The sequence below is a fragment of the Diospyros lotus genome, chromosome 1 (assembly GCF_014633365.1).
Source record: "Diospyros lotus cultivar Yz01 chromosome 1, ASM1463336v1, whole genome shotgun sequence".
Lineage (NCBI taxonomy): Eukaryota > Viridiplantae > Streptophyta > Magnoliopsida > Ericales > Ebenaceae > Diospyros > Diospyros lotus.
Window position 1 is genome coordinate 32418489 of NC_068338.1, and position 15124 is coordinate 32433612.

At 37.1% G+C, this 15124-nt stretch overlaps 2 protein-coding genes and 1 long non-coding RNA gene across 6 annotated transcripts; 2 read left to right on the forward strand and 1 right to left on the reverse strand.

The window, feature by feature from the left end:
* Positions 1–1590: 1590 nt before the first annotated feature.
* LOC127795422 (uncharacterized) lies at positions 1591–5821 on the reverse strand. Of its 2 annotated transcripts, XR_008021795.1 has the most exons (3): positions 5636–5804; positions 3338–5533; positions 1591–1605 (listed from the first exon to the last, which is right to left on the reverse strand). It is a non-coding gene; the product is annotated as an uncharacterized LOC127795422 (long non-coding RNA). The 2 variants fall into 2 exon arrangements; XR_008021796.1 differs by lacking the exon at positions 1591–1605 and having other exon boundaries at positions 5258–5533; positions 5636–5821.
* On the forward strand, positions 1942–4053 carry LOC127795400 (protein CHUP1, chloroplastic). 3 transcript variants are annotated; one of them, XM_052327066.1, is made up of 5 exons: positions 1944–2801; positions 2892–3208; positions 3293–3404; positions 3718–3817; positions 3911–4053. In XM_052327066.1, the coding sequence occupies exons 1-5, from the start codon at positions 2109–2111 to the stop codon at positions 3925–3927; spliced, it is 1239 nt and encodes a 412-aa protein (XP_052183026.1). In that variant the 5' UTR covers positions 1944–2108; the 3' UTR covers positions 3928–4053. The 3 variants fall into 3 exon arrangements, with proteins under 3 accessions (XP_052183034.1, XP_052183026.1, XP_052183019.1); XM_052327059.1 differs by having other exon boundaries at positions 1947–2801; positions 3718–3846; XM_052327074.1 differs by lacking the exon at positions 3911–4053 and having other exon boundaries at positions 1942–2801; positions 2892–3216; positions 3718–3846.
* A 6567-nt stretch (positions 5822–12388) lies between the features above and the next one.
* On the forward strand, positions 12389–12955 carry LOC127788602 (uncharacterized). The gene has a single exon (XM_052317118.1). It carries the CDS (start codon positions 12389–12391, stop codon positions 12953–12955), a length of 567 nt encoding a protein of 188 aa, XP_052173078.1.
* The last annotated feature ends 2169 nt before the right edge of the window (positions 12956–15124 follow it).

The following is a 15124-nucleotide window of genomic DNA, read 5'->3' on the forward strand; positions in this document are numbered from 1 at the left end:
TTTATCTTTTTCTTTTCCCTTTCCTCCCAGCTTGTGAATCAAAACTGAGGCTAAAACTGGGTTAAACAGATGCCCATATGATGCGTAAAAGTAAGCAAGTACAGAAAACTTCACCATTTTATGATCCAATGTATAAAGAAAATACGCCCAAAACTTTGTCTAGCTGCTATATGCCTGAAACGTGAAAATTGATTGCCAATATGGTCGCTCTTAATAATCAAACTTAACAAAAATTTATAAGTAAAAAGAAAATGACAAAAATCTGGACATAGTAGTAAGATGGGGCTAAACTGAGAAAAATAAGATTGAAGTTTCACTGATTGACACCAGTCTGTGCAACTGTCAAGCCAGGAAAGATCCAAACCATGCGCTGACAGCATATTAGTGAAAATCCCTATTGGGTTAGGCAATGAATGGGGAACAAGGGATTTGTGGCGTACAAGAAAATGGCAAAATAATTTTCCACCCCTCATGGTTGTAAAAGTCTCCATACAACTAGAGTTCAAACATTTCTAGAGACAAATTCATACACAGATCTTTATGTACTTGGTGCATTTGATTTGTGAGCTATTGCATATACCTGCTAAATTTACCAGGTGCAATCCAAAGGGTAGTAGCCGCAATTTCTCATTAATTAAGGATACAAAAAAAATCATTTTCCTATCACAAATCCTAAATCCAAAAGTATGAGATTCGTCAGCCCCCTACGGTGATTAGGACTGTACTTGATAAATGCCCATCAAGCCATGCTGTATTACATTATTCTAATGTTCTTCAATTATCAGCAAGTTGTTGATACATCACCCTCTAGGGTTCCCCTGCCATTAGGCAATTGACTCCTAAGGGCTCAAGTTTGCCATGGACACTAAAAGAAAAGCAGAATTTAAGAACCTCCAAGCTGGCTTCTACCAACCCCTACTCCAGCTTTTAAGACACTTCTTTTCCCTTTTTCACCATGAGGGTGAGAATATTAACTTTAAAGGTGTAAAGGGTATGTCCAATTCTCTACCTATTAACCAACTGATTTTAGGGGTACCTTGGGGGGAACAGTAAAGCATTTAAAGGAACTTCTCAACCAAATAATTTCAGGTTCTTCACCACACTAATGAGGCTACAAGCAATATATCTCTATGCTCTACTCCAACCACTAATAAATCAAAATTCAATCATTCATCATTTTGACATTAGAGCCAGATTTAGCAACAAAATTCAAACATTAACACAAAGTCTGGTTGTCCTACCCAAACTCGTCATCATTTTCTTGTATAAACTAAAAAAATGAAGGGCAAGAATAGAAAAAATAAGTAAAAACGGGTGGCTTGCATTCTGATAGGCCGTAACAATCAAGACCTTTCTCTTTTTGTTTAATTTTCTGTTGTCGGCATCCATCGCTATACGCCATCTCTTTGCCTCTCCAATTTCCCCCCTTCAATTGCTTCACAAGCAAAAAAGTAGGCTGTGAATTTTAAAACAAGAAGGAACACAAAATCAATTGGCATACTTTTACCAATATGGGCTTAGAAATCATAGTAGATTGACCTAATGTCCTGCAACTTCCAACCTGGGGCTTCCACTTGGACAACAGGGCATTCATGAAAGGAAGTTCTACAAAGAATGTTAGTATTTTGCAATCAATCAAACCTCATGGAAAGCTATGCTCCATACTACATGAAAAACAAGGATTATAAGATACAACAAGATATACCGTTCCTTATATGATGCTCCAGCAAGTAGGTGAGACTCGAATTAACGATTTTCATGAACTAAGCAGCCCCCACATAAATTTTTTAGCAAGTCATAAGTCAATTTGACTGGAGAATTAAATAATACCTAACATGCCTACCCGGGGGCAGCCAGGTCACACACACAACAAATGCTAGAAAACTTAAGAAATCTCTCACCTACACAAACAGCTAAAATTGAAGGCTAAAACAAAGAAAAAAAGACCCACAAATCTTAGATCAGGAGTGCCAATTGTCTAAAATACCCACCTTGAGAGCTGAACTATCTTATCTTGATCAACCATTTTCTCATAAATCTATGGGCACTTATGAAATGTATCAGGCTTTAGGTGAGAATACCTTCCTTGAGAGGTAAGGCACACTTGAATGGTAAAATCAAGCAAATCCAATATAACGACTCCTCTCCATGCTAGACTTTCACTTGAAGCAGATCAGGGAAAGAGAATGCCGATAGATAACGATGAATCAAGAGTATTATCCTTTATCAGAAAAGAACTCGAAGCAACTCTGGCAAGGAACAATTTGCTGGAGAAAGAAAATCAGGAGCTAAAACAGGAAGTGGCCCGGCTAAAAGCACAAGTAGGCGCACTCAAAGCACATGATAATGAGAGGAAAACCATGCTGTGGAAGAAGTTGCAGAACTCTATGGATGGCAGAAACACAGATAAGTATCCACAGAAACCATCAGCTCTACTTGAAATTGCAGATCGAAGGCTTGAAGTGGAGAATTTGAAGCCAGTTGAAGATTTTCTGGAATCAGCCATTGAAAAGGGAAAGCCAGCGAGAGTACCAAAACCACCAGGCCAAATGCCAACTACTTCCACCCATTCACACAAAGTCCTGTCAGCACCAGCACCGCCGCCGCCGCCACTACCTTCAAACTTGCTAGTTCGATCAAAAGCAGTGCGTCGCGTGCCAGAGGTGATAGAGTTCTACAGAATGATTATGAAGAGAGACTCCCAGAAGGAGAACAAAACAAATCTGACAGGAACAATGCCAGACATAAATCCAAGGAACATGATAGGAGAAATTGAAAACAGATCAACTCATTTGCTGGCTGTAAGTATGGCAACGAAGCAAAGTCCCTTTGATATTTCTTAATTATCAAATCATTCCATATATTGCTGACACTATTGGTTTCATAAGCAGATAAAGTCAGATGTGGAAACTCGAGGGGAATCTATAAAACTCTTAACAAGGGCTGTTGAGACTGCAGCTTTTACAGAAATGTCTGATGTGGAGGCATTTGTAAAATGGCTGGATGGAGAGCTATCCCACCTGGTTGATGAAAGAGCTGTATTGAAGCACTTCCCACAATGGCCAGAGAGAAAAGCAGATGCATTAAGAGAAGCTGCTTTCACATACCAGGACCTGAAAAATCTTTACTCCGAAGTTTCAACATTCAAGGACAATCCAAAGCAGCTTCTTATAGAGTCCCTAAGAAGGATGCAGACATTGCAAGACAGGCGAGCATGTATATTCTAGGGTTCTATTGCTTAATTACTAAATTTAAGTATTTTTAGTTACATGATAAATCCCATTTCTCGCAGATTGGAACAAAGTGTTAACAACATTGAAAGAGTCAGAGAAGGTACCAGCAAAAGATATCGGGAGTTCTGTATCCCTTGTGGATGGATGCTAGACGGTGGTCTGATTGGGCAGGTAGGTGGTACTTTGATGAGTTTTATTGTGAAGCATGTAGGCTTGGCTGAAAATACCACCTTACCACCAATTGTATAATAAGTTAGTGAGATCTGCTACATTACCAAGCAAATTTCAAACAGCAATCTGTTACGTTTAGGGTATGCCATGTCCACTCATCATTCAATAACATGTTTTGCATAATCCCTTGACCATTGCCAATTTAAATCCAACCTTCCTAATCGCTCATAAAAAAAATCTGCATTTTATCTGTCAATAAAGACTCTCACTACCTCAAGTATATTGCTATGAACTTGTTGGCACTTACTTACAGATGAAGCTAAGTTCACTGACATTGACAAAGGCATACATGAGAAGGGTAGCCAAAGAACTGCAGAACAATGAATCTTCACAAGAAGACCTTCTGCTACAAGGTGTTCGATTTGCTTTTCGAGTACACCAGGTAGACAAGACCTTTGTATAGAAATCTTCCCTCGACCTGTTCTAATAACAAAAAGCTTTTTCAGTTTGCAGGTGGCTTTGATGCAGAAACCAAGCATGCATTTGAAGAACTACGGAAGGTTGGAACTTGTCAACAAAAACAATAGCACTTTGCTAGAAAACAAAGGATCTAACAGTATGTAGGGTGAAAGACTACCTTATTGCAAATTACTAGTACAAAGGGTAATTGTAGACTAGTTTAGCAGAGAGGTTATTCTTAGTGCCTATAAGGTGAAGGTTCCAGCGAACCTGTAAGTGTTGTAGACCCAAAAACAATTATTTGTACAAAATGAAGTGTGCGCGCCCTACCACCATATAAATTTGCGAGTTCCATCCATAAAGCACGACTTCATACATTTAGTAAGCAAAATCAATAGGTGAAGTGCGAACTGATCGTACCAAAGTAACTTCAACAAAACCATGTGCCTTAGCAAAAAACTAGCAGAGGAACATTAGAATCTAAGGGTCACCAAAGAGTCAGACTGAAATAGGAATGAGATGGATGTGAAACAATGCACGATGACTTCACTGTATTCCCATACCAAACTTTGTTCTACTTTTTTCCCATCCTCCAACCATATTAAATTTCCAAAACACCTAGCCCATTACAGATGATTGGTGTGTGCCTGACAAGTTATGCCACCATGCGGCCTTATCAAGTTATGCTTGCATTATCCACCCATATTCATACAACATAGTGTTTGCTTGAGTGCACTTCAATGCTTAAAAACATGAAACCGAATAAATGTCGCATTGTTATTAGTATGAACTTATTTTAGATCTAATTTGCTAAGCAGGTTATATCGCCTACAAATGAAACAAACATAAAGCTAAAATCAATTTAAATCAGAAAGAATCAAGACTTTAACAGGGATGCTCTTTCTGCAGTTGTTTATTTTAAACCAAGTAATTAAGGTGATGACATATGCAAATTTCTACAAAACATCCAAATTTTTTAAGTCTCTGTGGAAGAAGGCCCTTTTACATTTCCATGCTTAATTGTAAGCACACTAATCAATCTCACGCTTTTGAGTTTAGAACCTAGATGATCCACCTCTACATAAGAAACACTCGCATGACCCGAGAGAGATAAGAGAGAGAGAGACCTAATCAAGAGCACTGGTCACTCAATGAGACATTAGCATCCCCGAAAATTATTACTCAAAATGGAAAAAAAATCCAAACACCAACACCACATCATACTCACAAACAAGCCATAATCCTTGGCATCGGAGATTTTGCCACTTTCCAGAACAATTCGTTTGCGTGCAAGAAGATAAAATCTCAGAGCAATTTCGCATTCAAGGCAAACGCATCAAAAAGTGAAGGCATAAGAATGATTATACAAGTGAGAACCCAAAACGATACCCAGATGATTTAAACAGAAACAAATTGTATCAATATCGCTTAAAATTCATTGAGGGCAATAATCGCAAAATCTGGCTACAAATTCATTCGATTGAAAATAAAACCATAGCCAAACGTCCTTGACAAGCCAAAAACCTAACAACATAAAAACTCGAAAGGAAAAGAAACATGACGACGCGGAGAGAGCCAGCCACGCTATTGGAAAAGCCAGTAGGTTACTTAGATCGCTGCCTCATCTTTCGTCGCTTTCTCTTCAACCTCCTCATGCGCTTCTTCTTCCACTGAAATAAAAAAACGACACAACAATCGGTTTTAAAGTTAGATTCGAATAACTGGTTGTGACTCAAAATCAAAATCCATCTAGTACAGTTTTAACTCTTTACCTTAGCTCTCATGGTGATTCAGTGACAAACCCTAGTCTCCACCGTTCTCTCCTAGCGATATGATGGCAGTCAGATATTTGCACAATGGCCGCGATGGCTGGAGTTGGGCGAAATTTATTTGCAAACCCTATTGGAGACTTGATGGGCTGGGATATACAAAGCGGGTCGGGTGAGGATCCACGTCTGACCCCCACCCCCCCCCCCCCCTCCCCCGGCTTTTTGTACGACTAGGTTTACGGTGTAACACAAATATTGGGTAATGAAATTAGCCTGACTCACCAACAATTCATTTCTTATATTATAAATAATTTATTTTTTATTTTAATCTTATTTTAAAAATTATATTTGTTCTAACAATACTCTTTATTTGACTTTTATTTTATTTATTTATTTATTAAAACTATCTCCAACTCACCTTCATATCTCACTTTCTATTATATTATAAATAATTCACTTCTTAATATAATTTTTCTTCAAAATTTGTGTGTGCTGTAACCAGAATCTCTATTTCATTCTCTATTTTATTTATTTATTTTAATAAAATAAAATTATATTTATTTTACCTTATTCATAATTTTCATGTATACACAAAATTAATAATCAAATATATAAATTAATAATTAAATACATAAAATAATAAAAAAAACTAATAATTAAATACACATATGCAAAATTAATAATTAAATATACAAATTAATAATTAAATACATAATATTAATTATTTAATACAAAAATAGATAAAAAAAAATATCAAAATTTCACAAACCCCTCGAGAAATCTTGGTCTTCTCTTCATCCACATCATTCTCGTCATCCTCAACGACATTTTATGGGGGCAATCCTATTGTTGATCTCACCACTTATTACATCACTCTCTTCATCATCTTTCTTTCCATCCAACTCCGACCTCTCACCCTTGTCGTTTCTGCTGGTTCTTCTTAAGATGATCCAGTCTTCCCTATGTCTGGTTATTGACAAATTTGATGGTCGTTAATGGCCGCTGGGAGGGAGGGATGGCGACAAGGGATTCAAAATTTTCACTTGCTCACTTGTGACGAGGGATTTCCAGCTTGCTAAATTTTTTGCAAGGCGAATTAAACTTAGCGAGCTCCGTTATGGCTAGATTTTGGAGTTTGGCTCCTTATTACATGGTTTGCCAAGCAAAATAACTGTTCGTCGGGAATAATCTAATAAATTTCATTTCTATTTATTTTATCTTACATATAATTTTTACAAGCATAAAATTATATTATTTATTTTGTAATATCCCAAAACTAATCAATGTGTAAATTATGTTAACTTAATTTAAAATAATATATAAATACACATATACATATATATATTCATAAAAATAATAAGTGAAATTAATTAAATTAAATTAAACTAATTAAATTGTGTATTATTTTGTGGCTGTGGGCGATGCTTGGAGGCTACGCCATTTCTGTCAAATGGAAAGCAAAGAAGAGCAGAGGAGAGACAGAGGGAGTGAGCAGAGAGTGAGAGATAAAGATCGGGAGAGGAAGAGAGAGAGAGAGGGAGAGAGATAGAACGAGGAAGAGAGGGAGCTGGTAGCCATGGAAGCTCCGTGTGAGCTCGGCCATGGCAGCCGAGCGAGGAAGCAGCAGCCGAGAGGTAACGACGCGAGCAGCGGCAGTGGCAGCAAGCGCGGTGGCACGCGGAGGCCGGCTAGGGGCGGGCGAGGGCAGTGCTGGTCGAGGTGGCGACTGGTGGAGCTCGGTCGCGACAGGCGGCCGCTGGTGCGCTGTTGTAGGAATAAGAAGAAGAAGAAAGGAAGAAGGAAATAAGAAGAGAAGAAGGAGAAGGAGAAGGCGTTGGAGCAGTGGGCGCGGAAGAAGAAGAAGAAAAAAAGGAGAAGAAAAAGAAGAAAATAAAAGAAGAGGAAAAATATGAAAAATAAAGGGATTTTGGGATTTTTTGGCAAAGGAAGTGATCAGGTACGTGGGTAAAAATTAGTCGAAGCATGTCATGTTTAAATTATAAATTTTACGCAATTAAAATTAATTAATTTGGGTCCCGATTGTGTTATTTGCTAGGAAATGATTTAATTTGCCTCGGGAGTTTAAGAGAGGTCGAAATTAGCTAATTTCAAGCAAGTTCCAACCCCTTTCCTCGTATTCTTTAATTCCCGTGAGAAACCCTGTGATTTCTTGTATTTTATACCTTTCCTTCGTCTGTTTCGATTCGTTTATTAATTATGGACATTTGAGTCGTTTGGTTTAAATTTAATTTATTAAGCTGGCTTTATTAGCGTGATTTAATTTAAAATAAATATAAGACTCGTTGAGATTTTAATTGTGGTGCGCTTACGTGGGATTTTAGACGGCTAAATTAATTATATTGCACGGTAGATTTATTTAATTAAAGCCGCGATTTTATTTATTGCCAGCGAACGTTTTACTTCGCAACGGGTGCGCAAGAAAAGCAAGGAACGGCCGTGTAAAGGCAAGCTCTTAACCCTCTTTTCTTGATCTTTAATTCCCGTGAAACACCCCGTGATTTCCTGTACTTTATTCTCTCCCTTACTCTAATTCGGCTCCTAACCTTATTTGTTATTCTTATTCATTTGTTTTAATTTAAATTAAATCTGAGGCTTCTAGAGTTTTATTTGTTGTGAGCTTATGGGGGTTTGTACCGCCCCCACTCCTTTCGGGAATGATGCTGAACCAATTTGAGGACTAGGTTCCTAGACGGACGAGTTTATTTATGATTTTATCGGGCTTATTTATAGTTTTTCTCGGATTTATTTATGGTTCGGTTAGAGCTATTGAGCAGTGGGGCAGGGGTCGGTTGTTGGTGACGTTGGGGTAGACTATGGTACTGCCCTGATGTGGACCGTCGGGTGGACACCCCTAGTCACTGGCCGTTGACTGGTGCCGGGCATTGCTGACTATCTCTGCCGGTAAGTGATTTACTGCATGATTAGATACATTGTATTACTGTTCATGATTTGATATGCACATGGGTACGGGATGCATATTGGGATATCCATTCATTGAGTATGCTTGAGCACGAACATTCTATTTTGGTTAGGTTGCATCCACCCCGAGCATATGCATGGCGTGTGGTTTACTATGTGGGCGGAGCATGGCCTGATGCCTGGATGTATGGGCGCCTTGTATCACGTTGATGCTCACTACGCCATTGCATTTCTATGTGCATTGCATGGATACTGGTAGTATTTAGTTCTCGGACGGGAATACCGTTTCGAGGGAGCCTATGGCTCTGTTGTCGGGAGTACCGACGGATACAGGTGACGGGAGTACCGGCCTGGGACAGCGCGCGCAGGTTTGTTGCAGATATTTGTTGCCTTTCAGGGCAGCGGCAGGTTGGTATGGGACTTGGGTGCCAAGTGTCTTATGTGGGCCCCAAGGACCGGTATGTGCTTTTATTTTGTTATGCTATTGAGCTGTTGTGTTGTAGTGTCTCATGACTTGTGTGTACCTGGGGGTTTATTCTGGGGTGAGATTTCTGGTTTTGTGTAGCCTTCTGCCTTTTCTTCCTTATGCTTGCTGAGTCTCTCGACTCACCTTGCTTTCCATCATTCCAGGTAGTGGCGGCGTTGGCCATGGCAAGGGAGTCAGCGTTAACGACAGAGTCGATGTGGTGTACAGGCAGTCTCGTCAATCCCTATCAACTCTGATGTCTGAGTAGAATTTACTCTATTATTTCGTATTGTGCCAGGTGTTTTCTCGAGTCTTGTATATGTCGGCACAGGAGTTTGTGTTTATTTATTTATCTTGTGACCGTTGTGTTAGCGGGGTACCCATAGTGCATGCATGTCTCGAGCTTTGCTTCTGCTGTTCTTATTTTTTGTGTATACATGCCGGGGTGGTCTTTGTCTGGTGTCTCATTCTTTTCTCCTCCCGTAAGCGCTCCCGTTCGGGTAATCCAGGTGCTTGGGATATCCGGGCGGGGTGCTTACATATTTTATAATTTAATAATAAATATTACTATATTAAATATTAATAATATTTATTATATTTTTAAATCAATTTACTAATATTTTTTTAAAACAATTATTTAACCAAATTATTTGAAATAATTCCATAATAATATATTTAAAATTTTAATATCTTAAAATTAAAATTCCAACTATAGTCATATTCCAAAAACCGTCAGATTTTGTTTAGAAATTTATTTAATTTAAACATGAGATTATCTTTTAACTTAATATACAAAATAATCAAATACACATATACACCAAATAAATAATTAAATACACAAAATAATCAAATACATGCATATATATAATCAATAGTCAAATACACAAAATAATTAAATACATTCATATACAAAATTAATAATCAAATATACAAAATAATTAAATACATGTACACACAAAATCAATAATTAAATATATAAAATAATCAAATACACAATATCACTCATCCAATACAAAAATAAATATAAAATATCCAAAAATCAAAAACAATACTCAATGTGTTTCTTGTTGAAGAAGACGTCGCCACAGCAACTGGTTTTGCTTGCCGTCATTGGATCTAGTGTCTACAATTTGTCCTCTATGCCTGTAACTCATCTTATCTGGATCCGTTGTCACCGTTTCTTCAACGTCTCTTCGAAGGGGGGGGGGAAGATGGCGATGAGGGATGACAAGATTTTGATCACCAATTGTGGCAAGACTTGTCAAATTTGTCAAATTTTTAACGAGGGAAAATGTAGCTAGTTTCGTTGGATCTAAATTTTCAGATTTGGCTATTTGTTTTCATCTTTGGCAAGCATAACAGCTACTTGTAAGGGTCAACCTTAGAGGTGGTGCAAAATATAAGAATTTTAAGAATGATGTTATTCCTAATAAGATTAAGAATAAAATTATTTTTGTTTTTTAGAATTTGAACTATAAATTAATTTAAATACTTTTTAATAAAATATATAAAATAAAAAGTTATTAAGGACATTTCATAGCTCAAAAGGTAAGAAATAAATACAGTTCGGATTAAAAATAATCAACATATCAAATTAACTAAAGTTAATTTGTATAAATTATAATTAAAGTGATTAACTAAGTGAGAAAGAGAATAATAAAGGTTCAAATCATCAGTGGATGGAATGTAATAAATTTTAGAAAAAGAGGTATACAAATATATTTTTAAAAAATGATAAAAAAAATATTTTTAAGTAAAATATGAGTTATAAAAGTATGAAAAGATACGTACCATAAATAAAAATGATGAAAGAGCTTATAGTTAATGTGATTTGTCTTGTTTGATGAGATAAAAAACTTTATATCTTATTATTGTTGATTAAATAATAATTATCATAGAGTAAAGATAATATAATTAAGATGCAATAAGTAGACATTATTATCTTATTTTTAGGCAATTGACATTTAGTGCATTTTGTTTTGAGCATTCAAACAATTTAAATGGTTAGTATATTTTAAAAGGACCTTGCTATTTGAATAGAATCGGTCCAGATAAAATTGTTTTTTTTTGTCATTTCAATTATTAATGTTAGGATAAGAATGTCATTTAACATTTTATTTACCAACAATACATTTTCTATTCACAAGTCAAAATTTCATTCTCTCTCTTCCTTGTTAAATTTAAATTTTAATCTCTCACCTAATTTAATGAATTTTTAGAATCCCAAAACTCATAATGACTTTAAATACGGATTATTCTACTTTGTTCGGATTAGTTGACGCACAAAATTATTAAAAATATCAAATAACAAAAATATCAATAATAAAACCCGCTCAATAATTCAGGCAAATCCCAATTTTCGAGACTGCATTTAAGATGCAATCGTTGGCGAGTTGCATTTGGGATGCACCGACAGCCTGCCAGCATGCAGTCCGCTGGGATGCAGCCACCGCCCGCCAGCATCCCAGCGGACTGCAGCTGGGATACAGCCCGCCAACATCCCAGCAGATGCAGTCTGCTAGGATGCAGCCGCTGGCAGGCTGCATCTAAATGCAGCCCGCCAGTATCCCAGCGGACTATAAGACGCTGGGATGCAGCCCGCTAACATCCTAGCAGATGCAAGGATATGCATCTAAGATGTAGTTCGCCCAGTGTGGGCGGGCTTCAACACAGATAAAGTCCGTTTGAAAAAAAAAAAAAAAATTCCCAAAACGTATGCTATGTGTTCCATGAATTATCTACCTAATCCCAAAACGTATGCTATATATCTGTACATCTGGAGGTTGCCAACAATACCCTTTCTATTCACAATTCAAAATTCCATTCTCTCTCTTCCTTGTTAAATTTAAATTTTAGTCTCTCACCTCATTTAATGAATTTTTAGAATTTCAAGAGTCACAATGGCTTTAAATACGGATTATTCTACTTTGCTCGAATTAATTGATGCATGAAAGCACTAAAGACATCAAATAAGCCCCAATTTCTGACGGATTGCATAAATTGGCGGACTACATCTAAATGCAATCCGCCAAATGTAGTGTTGGCGGACTGCATATGTAGCCCGCTGGGCTGGTGGACTGCATCTGCAGTCCCCCCTGATTTAATGGATTCTTAGAATCCCAAGAGTCACGATGGCTTTCTCCAAGAAGCTATTATGTGCTTCATTCTCCCTCACTTTATTTACTGAATTTTAAGAATATCAATATTAACAATGGCCTTCCCCAAAAAGCTATTATGTGCTTCTTCTTCGTCCAAGTCCAACCTATATTTCTTCTCTATCCTATGCTTCTTTTTCATCCAACCTCTATCTCCATATCTTCCTCTCTATCTCCTTATTTTTTTAGAGAATTATGGAAATAAAAAACAAGGAGAAACAGAGACTCTATGTTGTGTTTAAAGGTATGATACCTGGAATTTATTCAACATGTGAAGAATGTGCACCACATGTGCTTGGTTTTAGGGGCAGCTTATACAAGTCTTTCAAAAGTGAGGAAGAGGCTATTGAAGCGCACCAGGCTTTCTTTGAAGGAAGGTTGAATGAAGAAACACTTTCCAACGACATTGGTGTTGATTTTGTCCATTCTATGGCTGGGAATTGCAAATGGAAGAAAGAAAAAAGAAAGAGGTTCTATGTTGTTTTCAAAGGAAATCGACCTGGGGTATATTTCAGCTGGGATGAATGTGCACCATATGTGATTGGTTTTAGTGGAAGTTTATACAAGTCATTCAAAACTAAGGATGAAGTTGTTGCTGCGTTCTACGCTTTCTTTGATGGAAATCAGAATGAAGAAGGAAGTTCTAGTGTTAGATCTATCGGTACTTTTGTCTCGGATTTAAATACAAACTCTGGTAAAATGGAGGACACTTATGCATATAGCAGCTTAAATTTGTTCATTTTAGGATGTATATTGGATTAGTTTTTGGTTTTTTAAGTGGAATGTTATTTTGAAAAGTTGTAATTGATGTAGTGATTTATGTTAGAAATTATTTATGATTAAGTGCTTGAAACAAAGAAATTTGCTCGAATGTATGCCAAGCTATTATGAAATTGTTGTTGCGATGAGATTTGATGAATGGTTGGTATATATAGAAGTTTAGAAATTGTTATGCATTTAGCTTCATTTCTGTTTTGATAGTTGATAGTCTTTAAGTTATAATGGTTTTCGTTGTCAATGCATTATTTGAAACACGAAATAGTTGCAGTAGTGGCATTCCAAATTGTCCGGGGGGACTTCATCCTTGATGGCAATTATGAAATCCGCATAAGGGAGCGTCCTGGCGGACTTCATCGTTGATGGGTCCGCCCGAACAATACGATGTACCCGGATATTGATGGGCGGACTGACAAATATGAAGTCCGATCGGATAGTTTAGGCAAACTTAAAACAATATCAAGTCCGCCCCGCATGGTGGACTTAAACTAATATGAGGTTCGCCAGGTGGATTTAAACCAAGATGAAGTCTGCTTTCGGACTTCAACATTCTGCTTCTATGAACAGTAAAATCAGTAACAATATTGGATGTTTTTCCGGTTCATTTTAAATACCTATAATACATTAAATTAAAACAATGAAAATTACAACAGCTAACTAGAAGAAACAATGAAAATTACAAGAAATCACCATATAATAATACCACCTATCTAACTACAAGAAGTAATTTAGGTAGAACACATGCAGTTCTCCGATGGCATTTGGCAAGTTTTCTTGGCCAACTGCGTTGACAGAATTATGCTGTAGGTAAATTACAATTTAATATTCATCATGATGAAAAGTTTTACAAGTATAGAAAATAATACAAAATATAAAGTGGTAAAAAAGAACCCACTGGGAGAAACAGAAAGCAAAAAAAGATAAGAGGGGGGGGGGGAGAGACCCATATGAGGTTTTCACTAAACTGGAATATTTTCCTTTCACATCCTAAATTCTCACATTTTCCCTCGTTCGTTCATCAAAGGAAACAGGAATACAATTGGGTATAATGCCCACTGGCCACTACACATACAAAGGAAAAGATAGTTTGTTATATAAAACAAGATACAACAATTGAATTAAAACTAAAGCCTAAGAATACTTACCGAACATCAATTATCATCAATTACTTTACTATATCTATATAGATAATATGCAATTTTCTTCCGAAGGGCAAGGGTATCATCATTCGTCTGATCAGTGACCCAACGATCCTCTCTGTGTCTCAAAATGTCATCAATGAATTTTATTACATAGCAGCCACAGCTGTGACTATATTACAAATAAAAAAATTCAATGTCAAACCATTAGATGATAACAATTTAATGTAATCAATTGCCTTTTGTAATACTTAATTTAAAAGTTGCAGTACCTATCCAGTTGTTGTGGAATGTTCACCTTTGCCGGATCAAGACTCTCCAGCTCCCATTCTTTACATGGAGGCGCAAGCGTGGAGATATGATTGTAATATTCACTGCGCCTCAGGATCGTGGGTAGGAGGTACCCGAATGGCTTCATGAACTCGAACCTGTACTTCCTACTATCTTCAGACCGTGCCAGGGAGTCGTAGATGACAATTTTCATCTCATTCAAACAAATTTTGGCAGCGATCCAGTGCTCGTTCTTTTGAGAAATAGGAACCAAGACCTACATGTAACAAAATATGTCACGTGCAATTAACTAAATCAATCATTAAAACTAAATACTACTTACGTAGTCAACTTGCCACCAAGCGATGTCTTCACCAGCCTTTCCTGAGATATAATCGAGCAGCTTTGATTGGGCTGTCGAGTTATCATTCCCACTGAGTAAGGAATTGAACAACCCCTGAAAGACAAATGTTTGAAATTTATCACGGGCGACATACAAATGAACATAAAAAATAGCTAAATTAGATGGGCTGAGCACTCACAAAAAACGATGTTGGCATCACCGCATAGTTGGTATCATATGGAGGATGCTCAGACTCCTCATTTCTCCTACGTCGAAGGCAACACAAAAACATGTCAATCACGCACCCATCCATCCATGATGTCAATTGCTCTAAATCTTGGAGGTGACTCGGTAATAGATTGAGCAAGAAACCAGTGTCCCGCCTATAATAACCAACAATTA